Below are 24,647 nucleotides of genomic sequence, written 5' to 3'. Positions count from 1 at the left end.
GTGTGGCTTTCCTAATCAAGTCCAATCAGTATAATCAAACACAGCTGGACTCAAATGAAGGTGTAGAACCATCTCAAGGATGATCAGAAGAAATAGACAGCACCTGAGTTAAATATGAGTGTCACGGCAAAGGGTCTGAATACTTATGACCATGTGATATTTCAGTTTTTCTTTTTTAATAAATTTGCAAAAATTTCTACATTTCTGTTTTTTTCTGTCAAGATGGGGTGCTGAGTGTACATTACTGAGAAATAAAATGAACTTTTTTGATTTTTGGAAAAAGGCTGCAATGAAACAAAGAGTGAAAAATTTAAAGGGGTCTGAATACTTTCCGTACCCACTGTAAATAGCTCATCAGCCAATCACATGGCAGCAACTCAATGCATTTTTGCATGCAGACGTAGTCAAGACACCTTCCTGAAGTTCAAACCGAGCATCAGAATGGGGAAGAAAGGGGATTTAAGTGACTTTTAACATGGCATGGTTGCTGGTGCCAGACGGGCACGTACAACCATCTTTAGGGTTTACAGAGATTGTTCAGAAAAAGAGAAAATATCCAGTGATTGGCGGTTGTGTGGACAAAAATGCCTCGTTAATGTCAGAGGAGAATTGGCAGACTGGTTCAAGATGACAGAAAGGCAACAGTAACTCAAATAACCACTCGTTACAACCAGGGTATGCAGAATACCATCTCTGAACGCGCAACACGTCGAACCTTGAAGCAGATGGGCTACAGCAGCTGAAGACCACTCCTGTCAGCTATGGAAACTGAATTTCAGGAAACTACATTTCACACAGGCTCACCAAAAGTGGACAATCGAAGATTGGAAAAACGTTTCCTGGTCTGATGAGTCTCGACATTCAGATGGTAGGGTCAGAATTTGGCAACAACATGAAAGAATGGATCCATCCTGCCTTATATCAAAGGGTCAGGCTGGTGGTGGTGTGGGGGATATTTTTTGCACACTTTTGGCCCCTTAATACCAATTGAGCATCGTTAAATGTGACGTACTACTACATAGTACTGCTGCTGACCACGTCTATCCCTTTATGATCACAGTATACCCATCTTCTGATAGCTACTTCCAGCAGGATAATGCACCATGTCACAAAGCTCAAATCATCTCAAACTGGTTTCTTGAACATAAAAATGAGTTCACTGTACTCCAGTGGCCTCCCCAGTCACCAGATCTCAGTCCAACAGAGCACCTTTGGGATGTGGTATAACAGGAGATTCGCATCATGGATGTGCAGCCGACAAATCTGCAGCAAACGCGTAATGCTATCATGTCAATATGGATCCAAAGTCTCTGAGGAATGTTTCCAACGAAGAATTAAGGCAGTTCTGAAGGCAAAAGGGGGTCCGACCAGGTATTAGCAAGGTGTACCTAATACAGTGGCTGGTGAGTGTAGTTACCTTGAAACTCCATTTGTCGCTGATTTGTCTGTTCAGGTTGAGATCCATTTCTACCACCAGTAGTCCGTCACAGGTCCTAGAGAGCCCCGGGGTGCGGCTGCCGTCAGGAGCAGCCACATAACTGGATCCATAGAAGTGTCCAAAGTCATGGTGGGCTGTAAAAGTCAAGAGCGCTGTCTGTAACTTAAACTTAACTAACTAAAATAATTCCCCCTGCTAGTAACAGGTTCTTACTATACATAGGGTAGCTTCGGGTAAGACGCCCGTCCTAAGACGGTAACTAGCTGGTTAAAAGCAAGGGGAATATAGACCTATGTTGTAGAAATAAATTTGCCTTGCCTTATGTTGTTAGCTATAATTTATTTCTCAGAATTTTAAATAGTGAGGTTGCTAGGAACTTCATTAGCAGAAAGTCTGAGGTAAAATATGTGCAAATGTGAGCATATGTGAGCTTATAACCTCGGAATTTTACCTCAGACTTTCTGATAGTGAAGTTGTTAGTTGGCTAAAGGGTCTGTCCAGTGAGTAACATCTAACCTACAAACGATCAGCTATAAAGGGGCAAGGTGACCGGGGGGACGTCTTATCCCAAACATACTAATCTAGCATTTCACTACTTTAACTAAAAACTATAAAAATCTTTCTCTCCAAACAATTGCATAACTCATCTTAAGGCTCCCCTTAATGTAAATATACAATAATAAATATATATAATATAATAATAAAAAAAAAAAGCTTGGGTCAGAATGGCTTTGATCAAATAACTTCAAACATTGTGATGAAACAGAGAAAATTTTTATTTCAGTGAGACTAGGGTGAGCCAGAAGAAATGTTGAGAAAAAAAATTGTGTTTTTTGTTAGAATCACCATGAGGGGGTGTCTTACCCCAGGTTACCCTACTGTACAGACTAAACATGACTGACTGGGAGGGAAAAATTAACTGATAGATAAAACAAATACTGCACATTTATTAATTTTATATTCCTGATTTTCTCAGTTTATTTGGCCATTTAATCATTTAATTAATGTATTTCATTTTCAATAAGCCAGGTTTGGTCTGGTATACTAGACACGTTACAGGATTACGTGTTTCTGTGCTGAGTAATATTCAGGTTATCCTTAAAAATAAACTGCACATTTTGATTCAGCTCCTCACAGTTTATCATACAAGTTCATGAAAGTTCTAGGAATTAAATCTCTTACCTTTTTTTCCATCACCAGATGTGAATTCACTTTTGAAATGTTCCTGTGTGAAATACAACAATGCACACAATGTCACACAAGCTCCAAACAGTGGTTGTTCAGCAGCTGAGTTGAGACACCATAGCTTCCACTGACACTGAGGTCACGTCAGTTTCGGGGATGTGGGACGCTTCACTACCTATTGCTATGTGTAACTTTCAATGTCAATAGTCTGTATTTTTGTAGCATTCACCAAAAGAAACCCTACATGTATGATTGCAGTTATAGAGACTGACTTACCGTCCCAACACGGTTGATTGCACAAGTGAAACAGTGGTTAGCTATTGCTGCATTCCTGGCCTCTATAGGCCACATTGGTTCACTGTAGAGAATAAAAAACATTATTGTTGATGTAAACATGTACATGTGCTTTTCTAACAAGAGAAGAGGCCTTCTTTGGTCCACACTCTGTCTTTCCCTCAGTGTTTATGGGCTTTCCCTGCAAGGTCACCTCAATCTGAACACAAAACCTGAATTAAGCCTACAAAGAAAATTCCCCTGCAGGGGCCACATAATATTCAAGCATAGGAAGAGTGTACATAGTGCGAAGAGAGGGGGAGAAAGAGGGTGTTGGGAGCCCAGCTATTTTTTCCTCAGGGCAATTGCTAATACAGCATGTCAGAAATAATACTTACTGCCTTTTGTGCATTACCTCAGAGCTCCAACAGTAGCTGAGGGGTTAAAGATGATTTCGGCTCCATTCATGCTGTACATGAACCAGTTGAGAGGGTGATGCCGCCCGTAGCAGATATTCACCGCTATCTTCCCAAACTGTGTCTGGAACACTGTGTGGCCAGTGTTGCCCTCCATATAATATGTAGACTAAAAAAATAAAATAGCACAAACATAGGGAACATAGCAGTTTGCCTGATTTCATGCAGATGCAGTGTATCATAGTCTAGTGGAAATCACACACTAACCTCATTAAAGTCTCCAATCCTGGGAATATGGTTCTTCCTGCTCTTTCCCAGCACATTTCCAGAGTTGGAGATCACCACCGCTGTGTTCCACAGAGTGTTGTGCGGCTCTTCTCGCTCCAAAATTGGAGAAACAACTACCATGTTGTACTTTCTGGCCAGCTAATGACAGAATTACAGTGATTATTCGGCTTGTGTTCAGTACTGAAGCATGTCAATGCACTGTGTCGGCCCTCTGTAATCTTACCTCTTGGCAGAAGCGCGTGGTCATTCCTTCTTCAGCAGACTCTGCAAACTCGGTCCATGGTTCTTTCTCGCGGGTGCAGAAAGCAAAGGGCATGTCTAAAACACAGGTTGGTCTCGTTTACTGGCTAATATGTACATGCGATGGATAACTGATGTAGTTCGGACTCATGAAGCACTCACTCCAGGTCTCCTGAAAGCAGACAATGTTTACCCCGCACATGGCTGCTACCTCAACCATTTCACCAATTCGACTATGCATGGCATTGATCTGTGGAGGGAGACAGGGAGAAGGATTTGTAGCAGTTCATTTTTACCTGAACAGAAGAAACTCATTCTATCACGTCTTACAAAATCCCATCAGTGTGTACCACACTGCTACTGTACCACCAACAGGTCTGTTTGCACGTTTCGTTAGTTAAATAACGTGTCTGAGTCCTGACCTGGTCCAAGACGGGGGCATCAGTGGGCAGAACAATGCAGTTCTGAATGAGTCCCACGCGGATCCTTCTGGGTGGCCTCAGCTGTTCCAGTCCAGCTTCAAACATGTAACCCTTCAGCTCAAAGTTACGCTCAGAGGCTGCATGCAAAGCGCTTTCGGGGAGGGCCAACTTCCTGTAACAGAGAAGATTATTCACGAGTGTTCACATATTAGACACCCAAACAACAAGATAGGAACATGAATTCCATGTAGTAACTGAGCACAATGTTAAAATACACCGTCTCTCAGGCCTTAAAGTCAACAGTGAAAAGTACGCAAAACCTTTGCATCCTTGGTTTTTGTGTATTCTTCTCAGACAGTCAAATCATAGTGTAATTTATATGGACAGCAGTAGCTTTCATTTATTGCATATTCGCAAAAAATAAGTAAGAGGTGATAGGGCAAGGTATGACGAGAGGAGAAAATGAGAGGAGAGCAAACACTCCTGCTTCCCACCCGAATTTACTTAAATAAAAACAACAATTTGCTTAGTGCTTGTAGTGGAAACAAATAAATGTCAGTACTCCACTTATTCACATTTTGGCATGTGTATTGGCCAGGATCAGCAAATACTACATTCTGAATTTCGACAATGAATAAAATATTCTAGGAGAGATTACTGATGTTCACAACATAGATTTATTTAACCAGGGGGACAACCATTTCCAATATTAGAGTGAAATTTATTAGGTTAATGTAAAGTAACTTCCTCCCTCCTTTTAATAATTTATTTGCTCTTCCTGTCTGTCTACGTGACCTATACACAAAAGAATTTGTTAATATTAATAAATAAATAAATAATAGGGCAAATAAATACATTCATTAATATTAATAATATTCCTATGAGGAATACAAAGAAGAAAGAAAAACCAGAGTAATGCAATCCACTATTAGTTCATCCCATGTGTGATTTTTTAAATATTTTACATTGACAGGAAATTAGTTTTTAAATTCTAAATCACATGTCCCAGTGTCGACTCCATGGCTACGTCCTTGCGCATTATAAAAACGTCGAAGTTCACTCAGCAGTATCATTTACCAGGAACAAAGTGTGCAGAAAAAGCACGGTAAAAGAGAAAATAATATGATGGTTCAGAAACACTCACTTTGTGTCCCTTCCGAACAAAATGCGTTTCACCTCTGCGAGCTCGGCCTCTGGCAGGTGCGACTCCAGAGAGGTCTCCAGCGATTCAAACCCACTTGCGGACATTTGTGCGGTTTCTTTGGGTCTGCAGCGCTGCTCAGTGTCTGCTGTTTTACCTGTTACACTGCTGAAATAATCACAAGAGTTTACACGTTGTCTGACGCGATTCAGGATTTTGAGAAGAAGAGCCAACAGAGTCTCTACAGGGGCCGCTGACAGGGAGGTCGGGTCATTAATTAACACAGCGCGCCCCCTCTCCCCGCCCGCGCGCATGCGTGTATAATGTCATGTTCACTCCAAACCCGCGCACACACACAAATCTAATGCGTCTACCCAAACACTGTAAGTAGGTTAAGTTACAGGGAAACCTTTATCTACATTTGCTGACAGCTGCAGATACTATTTACTTTGCAGATTCTGGTTTTATAAAACTATTGAGCATATGAATATGATGTAGGCTATAAGCCGTTTTCACAGAGGACATTTTGACTGAAAAGCACAGGTGTAAATAATCATATGAAGCCAATAAACCATGACAGTGTATGTAGCAGTGAACCAGCATGCACTGCACCCTCACCCTGTAACTGAAGCAGCTAAACTGAAGTGATTAATTCTTAATGTTGAACTTAATTTGTATGCTGTCCACTCTGACTCCTCACATGGGCAAACACGTGTTGCACATGTGTTCAATAGGCAACCAGAGCTTTAGCAATAGCCTACTGTAAAAGGGCCATGTTCAGGCAAGTTCTTCTGTGGTGCTGTGACCAGAGCAAAACCTTTTCTTTCCAGTATTCAAAAGGCTTAATCTGTATTTTTTATTATTGTTCTGTATCTGTGTGAAGAACACTTTCTAAATCCAACTGTGTTTGCAGACACATATTTCAGAATAAAAAAATATTTTATTCCTGTATTTGTGTGTATAGAACAGGGTGGGCTGTAAATGGTCTGTACTATAGCACCTTTCAAGTCTTTACAACCACTGTGTCACATTCATACTGATGGCAGCAATAACATTCACACATATGGCAGAGCCACCAGGATTAATAGGGGTCAGTGTCTTGCCCAAGCACACTTCAACATGTAGACTGGGGTAGCCAGGGATCAAACCACCAACCTTCCGGTTAGCGGATAACTGTTCTACCTCCTGAGCCACAGCTGCCCCGCAGTGCAGTGTAACACTGACAATGCAAAACGCCTGCTCAGTAGTGTTTTACATTGAGCACGTCAGTGCTGAATTGGTTCTTAGAAATGCTTATCCATTTGGTGTGTGTCATTTGAAGACAAAATATCATTTTGAGAAGACATAACATTGTTTTGAATGTGGAGTTGGCTTTGAGTTTTTAGGAAATGAGTCATGCTTTCAAAAAAACACATATAAGCAATTGACAAAAACTGTAATACAGAATGACACACCCAATTATACATAATGCCACAATAATACATATGACTTTTTTTTTGATAACTTTTGTTTTTCATTTTTCTTAATTTACTTTTATGTTTCAGCTAATACTTCTGTACTTAAGTACAACTTTGATTGCAGGACTTTTACTTTATTTATTCCACCGTTTTTTGATATTTCTTCTGCTGTTGTCTATTGGACTAATATAAGATTTTGGTAAATCTGAAGCAGAACTATATTATCTTCATGCCATAGTTGCTGATCTTGGTCAGGATCAGGATACAAATGTTTGTTATGCTGAGCTTGAAGTTACAGTGCAATTTAACTTTGTTTAAAACAACCGATTGATTCTGATCAGTTGCACTTTTGCCCTTTGATGCCCAAAGTGCCCTTTTGTCAATGAAAAATGTAATCTTACCACTTATCAGCCCTTTTTTAAAATGATCATTTAATTCAGAACTGTATTGGAATAGATTTAGCCTACATTTAAACTGTGTTTACAACAGCAAACCTACTATATAAACTAAATAACTGGAAATACATATAATAATGTCAGTGTCAATGTAAAAGAAATAATATTCCTGACATCAAAGTAAAGATTGAAGAAGAAATGGCCCAATGAGATCTCAGAAAAAGGTATGAAATGTTAATGTGAAAGGTAAATGCCACTCTGTCATGGTCCAAAAATCCAAATATATCTCAGATTCACAATGCAGCATATAAATTCAATAAATATTAATAAATATTGCCTATAGACACACACCCACACACACACCTGTCTATAGATTTGTCTCACTCTTACCCCTGCCTTGGCCAACCTCATCCTTTCTCACAGTACAGTTTCGTTCTCAGATTATTTCCCACACTTTCTTGAATCTGGTATTTTGTTTTCACTACCTGCAGCTCTCGGTGTGCAGCAGTCTCTGTGAGCTCTTATTTTCTCGTAGCAGTCAGCCTTGGCAGCAGCTGCAGCACTACAGCAGGTCAGTTATAGTGAGCCAGTTCCAAACACTGTCAGCAATCTTTACATCTTGTCATGGTCACATATTTGTTTAATCAGCTAATATATCTAGTATATCTAGTTTGAGTTTTCTTTCTTCAGTGCTTCATTCTCCCTTGTGTATAATTGGAGATGTGACTGGTAAATAAACAGAAGTCCGGACTATTTCCCCTCTCTGTTTTTAGCCTGTGTGCTGGAGATATGTTTAGCAATAACACTATAATTACCAAGTGTGTAGCAAACACACAAGCAGGAGGCTTAGTTGGACACAGAAACTGTGTGTGTGTGTGTGTGTGTGTGATACTGTGGTTTTTATTCATAGCATTCACACATTAGTTTTATTGAAGACATCTTCTTCTAATACAGTTACTCAGTTGGTAGTACATATCGCTAAAATAGAAAATAAATTTGCTAAAGACCTATATCTGATGCATTTAACAGATTGTTTGTATAGCTACATGATAAATCTAGTCTGTTCATGTGTTTCAGATTTTGTACAGAAATCAGACTTAAGAGTTTGTCATGACTCAGGTAGAAACTATTTCATTTTTTGGCTCTTGTTATTTGCAGAGATGCTTTTGCTCCTGGTTTGTTTGCTCCTCTGTGTTCGTCCACCTCTGGTCTTTCCATCTCGCTCCTTGTCTGGCTTTGAAAGTTTCCTCAGCAGCTCTGCAACAGAAGGGTTTAATTTAAATTGTAAACACAGGTTTGACCAACAAGAGGCCCCAGAGAGCCACTTCACGTCCGTTGGTTGGTCTGCACTGTTCACTTCCAGTCAAGAAGCTGTTTTGTCCTCTGCTGGTGGTTTTTGTTACCTGTCAACTCAGGATGACTCTGGGAGAAGTTGTTCAGGAGAGACACATATTTCCGATCTCCAGTATCACCATCTCCTGAAGGGAAGTAAAGTCAGGAACTTTAATGTGTAGTAAAACAGCTGGAGGAGCACGTTTGTCAGACATTTCCCCAAAAACTAAATTAAATACACTTTTTTGTTTCTATAGAAAACCTTCATGAGCAGCAAATCAAGAATTTTAGCTACTATAACCTCCAATCCAAAAAATTACTTTAAAACTATACACACACACACACACACACACACACACACACACACACACGAGAAACACCTACACAACTCTACTAAAATCACTCACTATCCAAAACTGTAAATATAATTTTAAAGCACCAAAAATTGCCTTTGCTGTAACTTATCACTGACCTTTTTCTAAATGGAGAATCTAAAATGGCAATCAAACTATTCAGGCCAGAGATTGTAACAAGGTTTTGAAAAACTAGACAGACTCACGGCACACTCGCAGGAGGATGTAGTGGTGTCTCTCTACCAGGACGCTGCTGGCCAGAGCCACACTTTGCTGCTTCCCCTCCAGGTTCATCACTCTACCACTGCTGTCCATCAGGTCCACACACTCTATAGGGCGAATTTTATTTTCATTTTTTAGAGCACTCAAGATAAAATATTTTGTATTTAAACCGAAAATCTAGGTGAAAGTAGTGACTTTTTGGTGTCACTCAATAAATGAATTATGTTTCCATTACACTCCCAATAGGGAGATAAAAGGGAAATAAAGGAATGTGATTCGTTTCATTCCTGGATGTTTCAGACCTTAGTGCCGTTAAGTACCTTTAAAATCCAGACCACACCTCTCCTTTAAATGATGGATCAAGTCTATCAGCTTACAGTTGAGGTTGAACATTTCCATCCTGCTGTCTGTGAATAAAAAAAATCTATTTAAAAATATAACAGTGCACATTAAACATTGCATTTTGACTCCCTCATTCTCCCTGTACTCACACATTTTCACTTGTAAAACAAACCAGGTTATTTACCACTATATTGAATATGTGCAGCAAAGTTCTCTCATCCACACAAATAAAATAATCAAACTTTAAACACCTGTTTAATAATACTCTACATCAACATCCTAAGTTGTTTAAATTAAACAAAATTTCTACTTGCCAAGCAGAGAACAATAAAAATATCCAGGAACTTTACTAACCTCCGAACAGTATAGTGACAAACATTTTCTGGTCCTGACTGCAACCAAGCTCCACTTGTAATGTCACTAGCTTAAAGCAAGAGCCCAGGGAGACACGTCTGGACGTGGCACAAAGCGCAGCAACTAGATCAGTGTTGTGGTCTACACTTTGTGACCCAGCTCTGAGGCAGAGGCTGCATAATGTAGAGATGGTAAACACACACACACACACATCCATCCTCCTCCTCCTCTTCTTCTCCTTTTCAGCTGAAGCCTTTTAAATAAGGGGACAAGGGTCTGCTGTTGTTTGTATCCATGGAGTCTCTCCACACAGACAGAGTGGCACTCTGGATTTTATAGTTGTTGGACAGTGATGTCAAGACAGACTGAAAAAAAGAGGCTATATTGTTTCCCGCCACAGATTAATTTCTTAGTTCCAAATAGCCAGACCCAATAGAAAATAACCATCCTGAATCTGCAGCTCTACTTGGTTTTACAGAGCTTTACGTGGAGTTTCAGCTCATTGTTTAGATGTTCAACTGAAACTTTATTGTTTTAGCTCAGGCTTTTGTACAGATTAAACAAACAAGAAATTACATTTAAATTATTGAGCTTTGAGGTGTTGAGTTGGACAGAGCCATCCTAGCTTTTCCCCTCTCTTTCCAGTCTCTATGCTAAGCTAACCGGCTGCTGGCTGTACTCTAGCTTCACGTTAATTGTACAGACACACAAGCGGCATCAATCCACACTGTAAGTACACATTGAAAAAGTAAAAGGATTTATTTAAAGACAGGACTTTTCGCTAGCCTTCCATAGAAGGCAATAGCTGCACTGGACTGAGGATGAATTCATCAGGAAAAATAAAAAACAAGTGTCTTCCATGAGTTTGATTTAAGTCTAAAATAAAAGCAGTCACAGTCCTCTTCAAATAATTTCCCATCATCCATCAAACTATCTCAGAAGTCAACATTTACATGAATATAACTTACACAAGGACAGTCAATTCACATTGTCCCATTGAGCAAACAAAAATACAAGGTTATTTCAGCATTACACCATCAACTTCGCTATTGACACAAACCTGAACCAGCCTGTCACTGGTGAAAGAATTCAAAAGTAACAGGGAGCAACTGGGTGAAAAATGAAACCGGAACCGATTCATTCCTGTTGAGGCTGAACTACAATGTGAGACAAAGGAATATGCTGAATGTGAAAAATGTTTAACTTTCTGCAAATGAGGGTGAACGTTGTTAAGCAGGCTGGTGGCGCCGTCTGTGCACCTGGCAGGTCCTCAGGATGGGGTGCAAATTATGATGCAGTACTGCATCATAATTTGCTCAACCCCTCAGCCTGTTTTTGTTTTCCATTTAACTCTTTTAACCCTGATTGTACACTGCACTGTAACTTATATTTTAATGTGTATTTTTTCAATTTCTCTATGTTGCTTTTAAACTTTTTTATATTTCCCTGTTGCTTTTATATTTTATGTAAAGCACTTTGAATTACCTTGTTGTTGAAATGTGCTATACAAATAAACTTGCCTTGCCTTGCATAAGCAATAATGCTCTGCCCATACACCATGGTGGTGCTCTGTGCTGAAATCCATCAGAGTACGTTTATATCCACATCCCTGAAAAATTGAAATATGTACCATCAAATATTATTTCTACCTGCAGTTTAACAAGGAGCGACTTCCTGAAAAGACAATCATCGCCTTTTCCATTCTTGTTTGAAGAGAGTGATGGGTCCATGCTCCCCCTTCTTTCCATATTGAGCTGAGCTTTGGTGGGTTTAAGCTATTTCACCAGTCAAAGTGCATTCGTACTGAACTCTAACTATTTGCAAATACAATGCCAAAGGATTTTGTGCTCTTGTTTAATTCATTTAATGCAGAACCATTTTTGAGGTGTGACTTGCTTTCACCTTAAAAAAAGAAGCATCAGTCCCTCATTCCATTCAAACCACTCTTGGTCATGTGGGGGGTCTTGAAGCAGAACAACTCTTTGGGCAGCTAGCAGTGCTTTTAGACTTTTAGTCTAGTTTAAATTAAAACATCACTGTTTAAATAGTGGAGACAGTTTCTCACAGCAAGCTATCTCAGTGACATTCGTTGTCCATTATTTGCTTACTGTTCTCCCATTTCCTTTGAGAGCTGCTGCTGAGCTGACATTGACATTTTACTGCAAGGCTCCTGAATACTAGTAAATGATCCGCTCCTGTGTTAGGACACCTTTGCCAGCATGCTATAGATGTTGACCTCTGGGAATTTGAGTCTGTCTGAGGACTTGCAGTGGACAAGAGCCCATCTTAGGACAGTGGGAGATGACAACTGAGAGAGGGGGTTGGGATACCGCCACCAGACCGCCCCCTACAGAACTTTCACAGCTACTGCAGCTGTTGTGTTCAGTAAAAACGTCAAAGCTGAGGCCATTTGCCTTGAGTCTGATGGAGTCAGTGATGCTGTTGTGAGTGGAGTTGCGCATACTGCTGCTACTCTCAAACCGCTCCCGCTGGCCCAGAATGTGGCGGCGGATAATCTTACGAAAGGTTTGTCGGAACTCCCGGATGCGGTAGGCGTAGATAAAGGGGTTGATCACAGAGTTGGCATGGGAGAGAATAATGGCCACATACATGATCCAGAGCGGAGGACGCTCACACTGAGGACAGAAGAGGGTGAAGCAGTTGATGATGTGTAAAGGCAGCCAGCAGACTGCAAACAGCCCGACAATGATGGCCAGCGACTTGGCAGCCTGCACCTCCTTCTGCAGCGTGGAGCGCGACTTCTCTCCGTGAATGGCTTTTACCTCCATCAGCTTGAGCTGGTGGCGAGCGGCCATGAAGATACACAGGTAGATGGCCAGCATCAGCAGCAGGGGAATCAGCACACAGGCAAAAAAGTTGAAGTAGACCATATACTCCATGACCACCACCTCCTCAAACAGGCACTTCATCAGGCCGGGCGGGCAGGTGCTGTTGGCGCTCTCGGACAGCTTGTGCCAGCCCATCATGGGGGTCAGGCCGATGATGATGGATAAAACCCAGCAGATGGCGATGATGCCTTGTGCCCGCTGGCCTGTCACCAAGCTGTTGTACCTGGAGAGGGAGACAATATGAAACATCAGTCTGTCAGCTTAAAACTCTGTGAACGTTACAGATTAAAAGGTCATACTAAAATGTCTATAGTCATTATCAGAAAGCTTCCAACAATTATCTCATGTTCGATGCAAGACTGCACTGTAATTAATAATCTTTTGTGTACAGTATTTGAAGTTCCCCATAACTTATAATTTCCCCAGCTGATTGCTCTGTGCAAGCACTTCTCCTCCCGGAACTAAAAGAGAAAAGATAAGCAAACAAAGTCTTTCAGCACTCTGCAAAGGAAGAGACTATTTTGAGAATGCCTGTAGCGCAGTGTGGGAGAGCAGCTGACATATTTTGCTTGTTTCTATCACATTCTTGAGATGTTAAAGTGCAAAGGTTAATGCTGCAAAAACAAGCCCCCCCTCCAGCATTTGAGTCCTGAAAACAGGAAGGCTGAGCTCGATGTGAATCTGAGGTTCAGTGTTTTAGTATGATGAGGTCACAGTCTCGAGCTACAGCATCACTGTTGGTCAGCGTGTCACTGGGTGACGGACAAACCGTCCTTAGCTAATCTGGGCTGACTTTCAACATGAACAGTCTGACAAGCACAGTGTTTTTACAGAAAAATCATGAAGTTAAGATTACACAGGGGGTCACACGGCCTGTATAAGCATTTACAGCAAAATTCATTTGATTGCTCCAGGGGGACACGGCCTCGTGGGAGACGCCATTTCTGGAGACACTTATCTCCTCCTCTGCCTGGGACTAAGAAATACATGAGACTAAGCTGAGAAAAGAAAGAAAAGGCCAAGACAACAAGTTATGACACATTTTTAATGCACTCTCTGTTTAAGGATATTAAATCACGCACTTGAGGTTCTTATTTTGTTTCCCAAAAACACATTTATTTTTATTTCCTTAGCTTAAGAACTTTCTAAAAAGGCATGCTTTATAAAGGGTTTATAAATTTCAATTAGTCTGTTTATTAATAGTTTTATTAATAGTTAATAAACTTTTTTTTTTAAACTTTTCGGTTGCCAGGCTGTGAATAATCCCTTTGGTGGTTTTTAATGCAGCTGTAAATGTTTGTAGTACATAATAAATGCTCAGCACTTTCTCCCTTTCTAATTAGCCCTCTAGACTGCAGCTGTTAATGGCTTTTTATTCTTAGCTTATAACTGACCTATAAAGCTTTCATAAATGATTTGTAAACCATTAATAAAGCCAACTTATCGTTCTCCTCTAACTGCATAAGAAGGATCCACGGCCACACATCTAACTACTCAGAATTCCTCTGGGCCACTGACCTGAGTGGGATCTTGATTGCAATGTACCGGTCTATAGCGATGGCCAACAGGCTGAAGATGGAGCTCTGGGTGAGAACCAGCACAAAGCAGGCGATGAACAGGCAGCCGTAGAAGTTGGAGCAGAAGCCGGTGCTGATGACAATGGCGAAGGGAATGGCCAGGACGCCCACGGCGATGTCGGCTACCGCCAGCGACACCACAAAGAAGTTGGTGATGCTCTGCAGGTTGCTGTTGAGGCACACAGCCCAGCAGACCAGCACATTGCCCAGCACGGAGAACATAGCAATCAGCAGCTCCAGGATGATGTAGAGGATGGAGGCGACAGGGTCTTCCGGCATGGTGGGACAAACGGCGAGGTCACTGATGAGGGAGGACACCTCACCTCAACGACCATAGCTGCAGCCTGGCAGCCGCTGAGCTCAGCCTCCTCGCCTGCAAAACTCTCATAGACATCCACCACACCAGATCCCCCGAGCAGCTGTGGCAGCTCCCTCACACCTGCTCAGCTCAAGATGCTGAAGAAAAAATGGTTTATTCAACTTCACATGGAGCTGCATTCGCTAAATACGCAGTGGCCTCAATTCTCTCCTGGTGACAAGCTCATCTGCAGTCCTCTCCCCTCAGGTCCTTCCCCTCAGTGGCTTTTTCCCATGAACCTCTGGAGGGGCTGAGATGATGCCAACAACGCACATCACTGGAACATAATGTCGCTGGAGATAAAGAGGTGCAGAAGTGAAAAAGAGGAAATGCTTTTACAATAAAGGAAGTGAATGTCAACAGGAACAACTATCTTGCAACAGATATCTTTCAGAGCAGGATTGTGTCAAACATGATGTGCGGTTTAGGAAATTAAATATTTCTTCATATATGACTTCTATTACTCTGAATTGACTAATGTATTTGTCTGGCAGAACACCAGGGTGAAACTGAATTATTAAATTTCACATATTGGCCTCTCTATAATGGAGGTTCGTCCTGGTTTCTATCAGATTATTTTAATCAAATAAATTCTTCCTTTTAAAGGCATAAATGTTTCTCAGAATTACACACTATAAGTGGGTAGGTGGGGTCCAGCTGCTTTAAAGAGCTTTACATCTAAATACTTTTTCAGAGGCTTCAACGCTCTGACAAGTGGAAACCTCTGGTGCAAATACTTGGCCATTCAATATGAAGATTAACATTGTCACAAACTCATTTTAGTCTGCAATAATAGTCACATGAGTGTTTTGTGGGACTTTGAGTTGCCGATGTTTTCTATAAATAGCCCCTCTTGACCCTGCAGAGGAGCAGTGGGAGAGCGGTTTGTGTAGACTTTGTCAGTGTCGAACATACACGTAGCAGAGCTCCCAGTGTTTCACTTTTAAGTATTGCAACCTGGGCCCGTATCATCAAACTGCTAAAAGTTACGTTTTGAATATATGTGACAGACGAAACAGCCTTCATTTTTACTTCTACTCGCCCTGAATGCCTATTTTGTCAGTGAACCTCTCTCTCAATGGGCAGTGGTGTCCAGCAATTTTCTGTGAACAGTTAGAGAGGCTTTGGTTTCTTCACCTGAAAGTTTTCTGCATTTGTGTTTTTATCTGAGCTCTTCTCACTCATTCCAAATGGGCAGTCTGTTTATAGCAACACTTGAATCAGAATGTGTCGGGCATATCTGATCACAGCACGCCCACACAGTCCTGATGAGTGTCAATAATAAATAACAATTAAAGATTAAATTTGATTAGTTTGTTTAGTCATGAATGTTTAATGTATTAAAGAAATCCTTTAGATGTGAAACCAATCTTTTTTCTATTAACACTAGATACAATTACCACAGTGTAGTTTGGTAATAAAATGAAACCTCAGGTCGACGGAGCGTTGTAACGTCTTTCAAGTTGTTGATTTGGTTTTACGGCCCATAACTTTATTTTATTTTGGTTCACTCTCACAGCTCTTATAATATTGCGATAGAATGTACATTTTAGTACAACATCTGATCAGACAAATCTGAAGAACCTCTCTGAAAACAGCTGTCAAGGCCTGTCTATAGGGCTACAGTGACCCGGTGCAGTAACTATGCCAGGTAGCCAGAAACACAACGGAATGAATGCTAATGTTACTCTGTGTCTGCTGGATGTATAAATCGCCACCGTTTGCGCGTTATGTCGATGTTAGGAGGTGATAGATAGTGGTTCATGCAGGTTAAAGAAAAAGAACTTAAATTTAAGATAGCTCAAGAGGTCTTTTAGAGCCGTCAGTTGGCTTATTTTATGGCTACAGTACAGAGACAGAGGAGAACACACACACCTTCTACATGTTTTGAAATGTCTGTATAATATATGATGGGTCATGATGACCAATTTGTGGTTTTAGCTTACTGTTGCAGCTATTGCTCAACAATGCATCTTATTCACATTTAGTGAAGAACTTGTGACTCCTATGCTACTGTAGATCTTTAGGGTATTTTGTGATTCTTAGACGTTTGATATGTGTGGCCCCTGGCCTATTCTCAATTAGTGACGCAAAGTGTAGTTAGATTGCCTGGTATGTGTGCGCCATCGGCCATAAAAGGCTTCACAGACAGAACGTTTTTGTGGTGGTGAATTCCCTCAGAGGGGATGTTTCTTGGGATTACGTCGTGTTTTTGGAGATAACAGCTGTGCTGGAACACCGAGGCCTTTGCTCTGTGAGTCAGGATTTTCCCTTTGGGTTGGATGAGACTTCTTTATTAATACCAAGACTTGTTATTTCAAGGTCGATAATTATTACTAGGTCGTTTTGTTCATTCAATTTGACTTTGAATGAAAAAATAAAGCTTTTGTTTGAGTCCAGGGTGTTCATTTGTCTTGATGTCAGAGAGGCTTGGTGTAATATTTCAGTGTATTTTAATGTTTTATGCAGCAGCGGTTCGTCTAAAACAAAAAACCCAGAGGACAGTAAAGGAAAAAATTAATCTCTGAAAACTACGGCAGTCATTCCCCTACGCTAGCAATGCATCCTACAATAACAAGCTGTCCTGAGATGGCATAATGAAACGCATCAGAGAAACTCCAGGGATTTATCGTGAAACAAGTCAAAGTGAGGTCTTTCTTAAGCAGGGCTTGGGCTAGCGACATTTTTGCTCAGAAATCGAAACTCTTTGTATTCAGATTGAGATGTTTGGTGCAATTTGGAAGTGAATTAATCATTCGAATTTACAAGGCTATTAAAGTTAAAACTAATTAACCCCAAACCCTACAGCATCATCAAGAACACATCAAATCACTTGAGCATAGTCCTTCTGACATGCCAAACTCTCAGCTACCTGATAACAGACATGGTTGTAGGTCGGTATACGGTGCCGATGGACAAATTGATTAGGGTTGATTGTCCTCTAGCAAGAGCAACTCTGATGACAAGAGACTGCCCTACTGAAGTGTCCATGAGCTAATCATGGTCTTCAAAAAGGTCCAGTGTGTGGGATTTAGTGGCATGTAGCAATGAGGTTGCAGATTGCAGCCAGCCGATAACCCTCCCCTCACGCTCCTGTTCCAAGCATGTAGGAGAAACTACGGTGGCTGAAACTCGCCTTTCTGGGCTATTGTACAAACATGGCGGTGCAACATGGTGGACTCTGTGGAAGAGGACCCGCTCCCTCTGTAGATAAAAAGGGCTCATTCTAAGGTGACAAAAACACAATGATTCTTATTTTCAGTTACTACAATGAAAACATACTTTAGAATATTATATTGCATTTCTGCCAATATCCCCCTAAATATTACACACTGGTCCTTTAATTTATTGCTCCCCGAGGGGAAATTTGTCTTTTTGCAGCCAGGGAAAACATAGACCACACAGAGACGTAGGCTCACTGAGTAAAAACATGGTGACTAATCATCAGTGCGAGCATTTAACAGTTTGTTTTTAGATTAACACACTAGAAGGCCCTGGCGCAAAAAGTAGCTGAGAGCCCCCACTGAGTCCCTGTTGCAAACACAATTTGAAATATGCACCATTTAGGCTGCATTTTGACACAGGGCCCACAACTGAGACTTGATTTGCTGCGGATCCACACCTGGTTGATTCAAACCTGCCTGACTCTTTTCTAGGTAAACCAAGCAAATTGGACAACTGACCCAGACTCAAGGGCCAGTACCACCAGGAGGTGGAAAGCCCCAGGTTCATTACATGTCAATTTATTTTTGGTATTTTTATTAAATGTAGGTTTTTTAAATTAAACTGCAACTTAAGTACAGCATAAATACAAGTATTGCAGTACTGTTGCATTATTACTTGCTGTTTTATTAGTTAGTAGGGGCCCAACAGCAAACTTTTGATCCAGTACCCCCTAACAGCTTGAACCAGCCTGTCATTAGAAAGGCTACTCAACACTTTGCCCACATGGTTCACATGATCACTTATAATCCAGGACCTACATGTTTGTTTTTAAATGAACAGGAGTTCCAGAAACTGCCAGGAATTCCTACGCATGATGTGGAGACTCTCACTGAATTGTTACGTTCTTCAGGTTCATTTCTGCTCGCTTTTGTTCTCACAGGTGAGGAAACCCAACACCCAGTGTAGGACATCTTGTACCAAACATCACTGCATCGCATTCGTCACACATTTACCTCATGCTTTCAGATGCTTTCCCTTGTTCTGCCTGCGGTCTGTGTGCTGCTGCGCAAACCGCACGTTAACAGGGCGTGCATGGGGTCCGACCAAACTTAATGCAAGAATAGCAGGCAGGCATTCAGTCTATCAATCAATCAATCCAAAATCCAATTACTTTAATTGGTTTTAATTCAGTGCAAAACTTTTTGTTAATTAAAAGGACTCACCTTTTCTTCCTGATGTCCTTCGGGCAGAATGTAGATGTCAGCCTATATCTGAAAGCACTTTGTAGGCGATAAAACCATGTCGGACCTAGAAATATCACGCAAATGATCGTTTTCACTTCCCTCTGAGCGACAAGTAGGCCTAACCTTTAAGCGTGAAACTTCTTCTATTAAGTTCAGTTCACAATGCTGTTAAGTGCAGGAAATTAAAACGCATTCAAAGTCGGATCAATTTCTCCTGCTCGCACTGAGATGAGTAACAACGCTTCTATAGTGAATGACCTGAGACAGATGAGGCTCTCGCTCTCGCTCTCGCTCTCTCGCTCTCTCTCTCTCTCTCTCACCCCTCCCTCATAAAACATATTCAGCCTGATTGAGCCTCGATCTGTTTCCTATCCGGGGGCGGATGTGTTGTGTACACAGATGAGTGTGTTGATGACACACTTTCTTTTTTGAACTATAATCGCCGTTTAAATTAAATGCAATCTGGTATCTCTAGACATTTTCTTACACTCTAATCGCCGTTTCAGTGAAATTCAATCCAGATTATCTAGACATTTCCTTCCAAATGTAATATGGTTTATCTAGAGATTTACTTTCACTTTAATTGCTGTTTAAATGGAATACAATCTGGTTTATCAAGATAGTTTCCTAAATCGTTGTCTAAATAAAATGTAATCTGGTTTATCTAGACATTTCCTTCCAAATGTAATCTGGTTTATCTAGACATTTCCTAAATCGTTGTCTAAATAAAATGTAATCTGGTTTATCTAGACATTTCCTAAATCGTTGTCTAAATAAAATGTAATCGGTTTATCTAGAAATTTCCTTACACTGTAATTGCATTCAGCATTCAATACTGAGTGTCATGTAACTTCGTTTACACAGGTAAAGTTGAATACCAGCCAAGACATTGATGACAACAACCATGGCTGTTTCAATGGTCTTTTATAACTACTGCCAGAAAAAATAAAACACCACAAATCCAAACAGCATAAATTTTTTTTACAACTGATTATCATCATAGTGTGCACTTAATACTGTAGCTTAGTCCCTACACATACACACACAAATTTATTCATTCAGCTCTATTCTTTGCTAAGGGACAATTTCAGCACTGCATGTAGTGTGATCAGGATACTCTCTTAGAAAAAAAGATAAATCCACACCAAAAACAATATCTAGCATGGATTGTAAAAAAGGCAACACGGAAACAAAAAGTTAACAAACTTAAGCAGGTTCAGTGGAATTCTCAGAGCATTTTCAAGTAAACCAAAAGAAAAATAAATGTTGAGTGATAAAAAGGACCCTATAATGCACCGTTCACATTTGCTTTGCTCGCTGTGGTAAAGCTATACACTTAAAGGGCATCACGTCAGGTCCCAAACACTACTGTAACATGTCCCTTACGGCTGTATCATGTGGAGGTGGAATGTGCTTCCTAGCTTTTGCCAGCTGTCTGGTCTCTCCTCAACAGGCCGGGCTCAGTGTTCATCAATCACTCCACGTCAACATGCGCTGGTCCTCGTAAAGTCCCAGGATCACTAAAGCGTGATCAAAACACATTCCACTTCCAGGACGGAGAGGTTTCAGATCTTTCTGTAGCTTTCAGACGTTCCTGTCGGGAGCAATAAAACATGTGGGCCAGCGGTGGAATCAAGCAAAACACAATAAAAACGTTGGCTGATAATCCTCAGCATCACAAAGCCCTATCAACAGAGAGCCAATGCTTTTTCAAATGCCATTAAATAACTCACTCGCACTCTCTCGTACACAAAAAAAAAAAAAAAAAAAAAAAAAGGAACTGTCCTTTTTTGGAGGCTCTTGTGCTAACTTTAAATCACTGAATATCTAATGCAGCTGGACACATTGTCACAAGGTGGCTTGGCAAACGGCACGGCAGGATGTGCTTCAAAATCGAGACAAAAATGTTGCTTCAGATGTTGCTACGGATACCCTTTGGCAGCCCCATCTGATCCAAACCAACAGTGTGCAGTCACCTTCACCAGACACGTCCAACCAGTTTCTCACAGTCACTTGCTATTAGTGTTCATCAAGAGGCCCAAACAAGATGGACCTTGTTTTAGAAACAAATTTCCACGCTGTGACACATGGCCTGGTTGAGATTGGCCAGAGTTTGAAGCGTCAGGTTCACTCGTGGAAACTGTTAAGGCAGGAAATGGGTGTGGAGTTTAACAAAAAAGCTTATCTCAGTGCATCTACTAAACTGTATGTGTGATATGTTCATATACACTTCAGGCACACAAATAAAGCAATGACCTCACTACAATGTCTGGAATCCATGCAAATAAATACAGTGAACTTGGTATGTTGAGGCACAATAAACTCACAGCATTCACACAGCATTACATGGCAACACTATGTTTTAAGTCCCCCCTGTTTAGCATTTACAAACAGTATATAAACATTTAATAAACTGTCTATAACACACTATAATGTAGTTGTAAGCAGATTTAAGTGTATATATATAACTGCCTTAAATGTCCTTATAGCTGCATAATGTATTGTATTTATACTGCTTACTAAATAGGGGGACCCAAAGTGTTACCCACAAAAATCAATGTTGCTGACTGAAATCAGACAAATGAAATTACACTGTGTGCTACAAAGGATCTCTATAGTAATGGTTACTCACACTAATTTCAAAAATGTCTAACACAACATCAGCATCAAACACACAAAATCTCCTGGTTCTAGCTTTATATTTAACGTTCAGGCATGAAAGTCATATCAAATTCGGCAAGAAAGTAAATAAGTGTATTTCCTAATAAGCGGAAGTATTCCTTTTTAATGAGACGCTGCATTGAAATAAAGCGAGTCTTCACCTATGAATCTGTCACTGCTGGTTTCCAAATACTAGAGCACATTCTCCCAAAATGAAGGCCCTGGGTGACACGCTATTTCACAAATTAGAGTCCCAGGCTTATAAAGTTTAAGGCTCTCTGATCTGAACAGAACTCAGTCAATAGACATTTTATAATTAAAAACAAACAAATGCTACTTATATTTATGATGAACTGATGCAGTGAGCTGTATGTGCCTACTGAAAGAAGTCTAAGTGCAAGATGGCAAATGCAGGCCTACAAAACACAAACACTCACATTATACGGTTTAGCGTTCAACTCCATACACGTCAAATTATTATCAGTCCATGAGACCTTTAGTGTAAAACCATCATGAGTGCGTTTGTGCTGCTGAAATCAAAAGGCTCTGAAAACATATTTGGCAACAACTCCTCAAATCTTCACGACTGGCCCACAGAGAGTGTTCATATCCTGGTTTCCCGCATCAAAATCCACACAGGCACTTTTTCCATTGAAAGAGAGGCATCTGTATCGTACTGTAACGTCTGGAAGACTTCGTGCAAAAAGGCTGCATCTGTCTGAATTCCTTTCGATGGGGATTTTCAGGGTTGTGGGGGGAATTCCAACATCACTGGCTCGTTTGGTTTGTTGTTCTTTAGAAAGCTGATGAGTTACACAAAAATATTGACAACCAACAAAAGAAAAAACATTGTGACCGTTTATGAAAATGAATCCTCTTGCAAAGAACGTTGAAAATCGGATTTGCAGGAATTCCCCCCTTAACACCGTGCAAAATGGGTTAACTGTGAAGGAATATTATTTGCCAGGAAAAGCCAGGTAGAAGGCACTGAGACTTGGTTTTCTTTTTCATGCCGCTCCTTCAGACGTGAACTGAAGGCAAAGGTGATCTGCAGGATTTCATCGCTCGTCAGTTAATACTTGGTTCGCTAGGCTTCTACCAGAGGCATGGCTTACTAGTGTAACGGTAGACATACAGGAAAGCCCAAACTCTACACAAAGCGCCTTTCACGCTGCACTGGGAGGATGGATTAGCTGTGTGTCCAGTGAGGTTCTGGTCTGCCTTTAGTGTCGCTAAATACTGTGGACCGACATGCAGCGTGACATGGTGTCGCTGTGGTGTGGGGGAGAGGGTGTGAGGTATAACAGTTGACAGCGGGGTTGAAAGGTTGCTGCGAGCTCAGGAGAGCTTGCTCTGATTGTGCTGCAGGAACAGGGAGGGGAAGATGGTGAAGTCAGGTCTCAAAGTACTTGTAGATGGCCGTGACATAAGTCATGACGCTTTGCCAGTCTGGCCTCTCTGTGTGCACCATCTCATTTATGTCCTGGAATGGAGAAATAGTCAGTTAAGGAGGATCAAAAACTGCTAAACTGAAGATTTCTATCCCACCAAAAACACGACATACTTTATTATAGATAAAGAATTAATTTGGTGAGTGTACATGGAAACAAAGCAGCATCTCTATAATAACTGAGCAAACGTCATCCATGGATCAAGGTGTGGCTGAAATTTAAAATAAAGTTCTGTGGGTATAAACAATGTCTAGCTGTACAGCTTTTGTTTTTAATGACTGACACACCAGCAGGTTACAAGCATAACTATGGATGACACATTGTATAGTTGCAAAACATACAGTAGTTCATCTCTTAATGATTCGAATTAGCAATGTCAGTGTTTGAAATGTATTTAGGGTGGTATATCAGAAAAGGATGAAAAAAATATATATATAGTCTCTCTTATTTTGGTTTTGCTCACACGTAATAAAGTAATTTGATAAAGCTTACCAAAGTGCATTTGATGCCCACACTCTCTGCAGCCTGGAAGGCTAAGGTGAAGTTCCTCCTCTGAGAAAAGTAGAGAGAGAGTCACAGTTCAACACAGTGGACAGTATTCTAACAACTGTAATGGTGTGGTCATAATGGCTTACAGGTCGGGCCTTTCCTGGGAGCTCTACTTGCCTTCTCTTGGCTGGTGAGCTCTTGGTAGGGGATGTGTGCAGGCAGGTAGGTGTGGAGAACGGCGCAGAAGGCCAGGCCATCATTCCAGCTGCTGCTGAAGTTTGTGATATCAATGTTCTGAAAAAATAAAGTGACGATCGAGTTTGTAACAAATCTGAGTGCACTATGATACTAATAGATCCCCGTAATCAAGAACCGGTAAAAAAACAAAAAAACATAGCAGATACCACTTTTTCTGGCTATAAAGGAAAAACAGGACTTGTTTCTGAAATAAAACTCTAGCATCAATCTCATCTTTTTAACAAGATTATCAGCCGGGGGTTTGAAAAGAAAGGCAGTCATCAAGCCAATACTGGGATATTTATAACACGAGACAACTTGAAACTTCTTTCCTTGAGCAGTAATAATATGAAAATTATTCACAGGCTTTTTGGGCTTAGCATTACCTTTGTTTTACCAGCATTTAAATCCAGCTTTAGTTGTGAAAGCTGAATCTGAATCATATTAGACACAGCCTACAATTTGGCCAAACCCTCCCATGACACCTTTCCTAACCATGCCTGATCAGATAGAACAGTGTTTCCCCACACATAAACTTTACTTGGGGTATATTAACGGCTCCCCAGGTATATTTGGTGACCCATTTTGCAGGGAAACACAGACACAAGTCTAGGGATGGGGATCGTTAATTTTTATTGATATAGATACCCTTATTGAGACGCTTAACGATCCAATTCTTTATCGATACCACTATCGATACTTTACTATTATTTAGTGATGGTTATTTGGTAAGACCAGACCCAACGGGCATGAGGTAG

At 40.8% G+C, this 24,647-nt stretch overlaps 4 protein-coding genes across 5 annotated transcripts in view; all 4 read right to left on the bottom strand.

Annotated features, from left to right (window-relative positions):
• The window catches only part of upb1 (ureidopropionase, beta), a 6,840-nt gene extending 1,184 nt beyond the window's left edge, over positions 1-5,656 (bottom strand). The window contains exons 1-9 of the mRNA XM_046035733.1: positions 5,407-5,656; positions 4,263-4,434; positions 4,003-4,090; positions 3,824-3,918; positions 3,580-3,738; positions 3,312-3,481; positions 2,900-2,981; positions 2,621-2,663; positions 1,418-1,572 (exon numbers count right to left, since the gene is read on the bottom strand). Coding sequence (XP_045891689.1) covers positions 1,418-1,572; positions 2,621-2,663; positions 2,900-2,981; positions 3,312-3,481; positions 3,580-3,738; positions 3,824-3,918; positions 4,003-4,090; positions 4,263-4,434; positions 5,407-5,510 — 1,068 coding nt within the window. The 5' untranslated portion in view covers positions 5,511-5,656. The remainder of the gene's footprint in view (positions 1-1,417; positions 1,573-2,620; positions 2,664-2,899; positions 2,982-3,311; positions 3,482-3,579; positions 3,739-3,823; positions 3,919-4,002; positions 4,091-4,262; positions 4,435-5,406) is intronic.
• Positions 5,657-8,135: 2,479 nt separating this feature from the next.
• LOC123960785 (uncharacterized protein C22orf15) lies at positions 8,136-9,988 on the bottom strand. Its single transcript, XM_046035734.1, has 5 exons — positions 9,859-9,988; positions 9,483-9,569; positions 9,147-9,269; positions 8,659-8,733; positions 8,136-8,512 (listed from the first exon to the last, which is right to left on the bottom strand). Exons 1-5 carry the CDS (start codon positions 9,881-9,883, stop codon positions 8,382-8,384), a joined length of 441 nt encoding a protein of 146 aa, XP_045891690.1. The 5' UTR covers positions 9,884-9,988; the 3' UTR covers positions 8,136-8,381.
• A 610-nt stretch (positions 9,989-10,598) lies between these two features.
• On the bottom strand, positions 10,599-19,318 carry adora2aa (adenosine A2a receptor a). 2 transcript variants are annotated; one of them, XM_046035731.1, is made up of 4 exons: positions 19,031-19,318; positions 18,821-18,915; positions 14,226-14,935; positions 10,599-12,930 (listed from the first exon to the last, which is right to left on the bottom strand). In XM_046035731.1, the coding sequence occupies exons 3-4, from the start codon at positions 14,561-14,563 to the stop codon at positions 12,081-12,083; spliced, it is 1,188 nt and encodes a 395-aa protein (XP_045891687.1). In that variant the 5' UTR covers positions 14,564-14,935; positions 18,821-18,915; positions 19,031-19,318; the 3' UTR covers positions 10,599-12,080. The 2 variants fall into 2 exon arrangements, with proteins under 2 accessions (XP_045891687.1, XP_045891688.1); XM_046035732.1 differs by lacking the exon at positions 18,821-18,915.
• A 638-nt stretch (positions 19,319-19,956) lies between these two features.
• On the bottom strand, positions 19,957-24,332 carry LOC123959790 (cytospin-A-like). The gene is made up of 4 exons (XM_046034072.1): positions 24,276-24,332; positions 23,830-24,000; positions 23,656-23,715; positions 19,957-23,195 (listed from the first exon to the last, which is right to left on the bottom strand). The coding sequence occupies exons 1-4, from the start codon at positions 24,330-24,332 to the stop codon at positions 23,106-23,108; spliced, it is 378 nt and encodes a 125-aa protein (XP_045890028.1). The 3' UTR covers positions 19,957-23,105.
• Between the last annotated feature and the right edge of the window lie 315 nt (positions 24,333-24,647).

This window comes from Micropterus dolomieu, linkage group LG21 (genome assembly GCF_021292245.1).
Source record: "Micropterus dolomieu isolate WLL.071019.BEF.003 ecotype Adirondacks linkage group LG21, ASM2129224v1, whole genome shotgun sequence".
Taxonomy (NCBI): Eukaryota; Metazoa; Chordata; class Actinopteri; order Centrarchiformes; family Centrarchidae; genus Micropterus; species Micropterus dolomieu.
This window is presented reverse-complemented; position numbering and strand designations above follow the sequence as displayed.

What these genes read in the sequence shown, in the direction of transcription:
- LOC123959790 (XM_046034072.1), bottom strand. Translation starts at nt 24,332, where the DNA reads ATGATTCAGATTCAGCTTTCACAACTAAAGCTGGATTTAAATGCTGGT. An exon ending in TAAATGCTGGTAAAACAAAG is followed by an intron (nt 24,001 to 24,275) that starts GTAATGCTAAGC and finishes GGGATCTATTAG; the next exon opens with TATCATAGTGCACTCAGATT. An exon ending in AGCTCACCAGCCAAGAGAAG is followed by an intron (nt 23,716 to 23,829) that starts GCAAGTAGAGCT and finishes TACTTTTCTCAG; the next exon opens with AGGAGGAACTTCACCTTAGC.
- adora2aa (XM_046035731.1), bottom strand. Translation starts at nt 14,563, where the DNA reads ATGCCGGAAGACCCTGTCGCCTCCATCCTCTACATCATCCTGGAGCTG. An exon ending in GCAATCAAGATCCCACTCAG is followed by an intron (nt 12,931 to 14,225) that starts GTCAGTGGCCCA and finishes CTCCCTCTCCAG; the next exon opens with GTACAACAGCTTGGTGACAG.
- LOC123960785 (XM_046035734.1), bottom strand. Translation starts at nt 9,883, where the DNA reads ATGTTTGTCACTATACTGTTCGGAG. An exon ending in CATCCTCCTGCGAGTGTGCC is followed by an intron (nt 8,734 to 9,146) that starts GTGAGTCTGTCT and finishes ACTTCCCTTCAG; the next exon opens with GAGATGGTGATACTGGAGAT. An exon ending in GAGTCATCCTGAGTTGACAG is followed by an intron (nt 8,513 to 8,658) that starts GTAACAAAAACC and finishes CTTCTGTTGCAG; the next exon opens with AGCTGCTGAGGAAACTTTCA.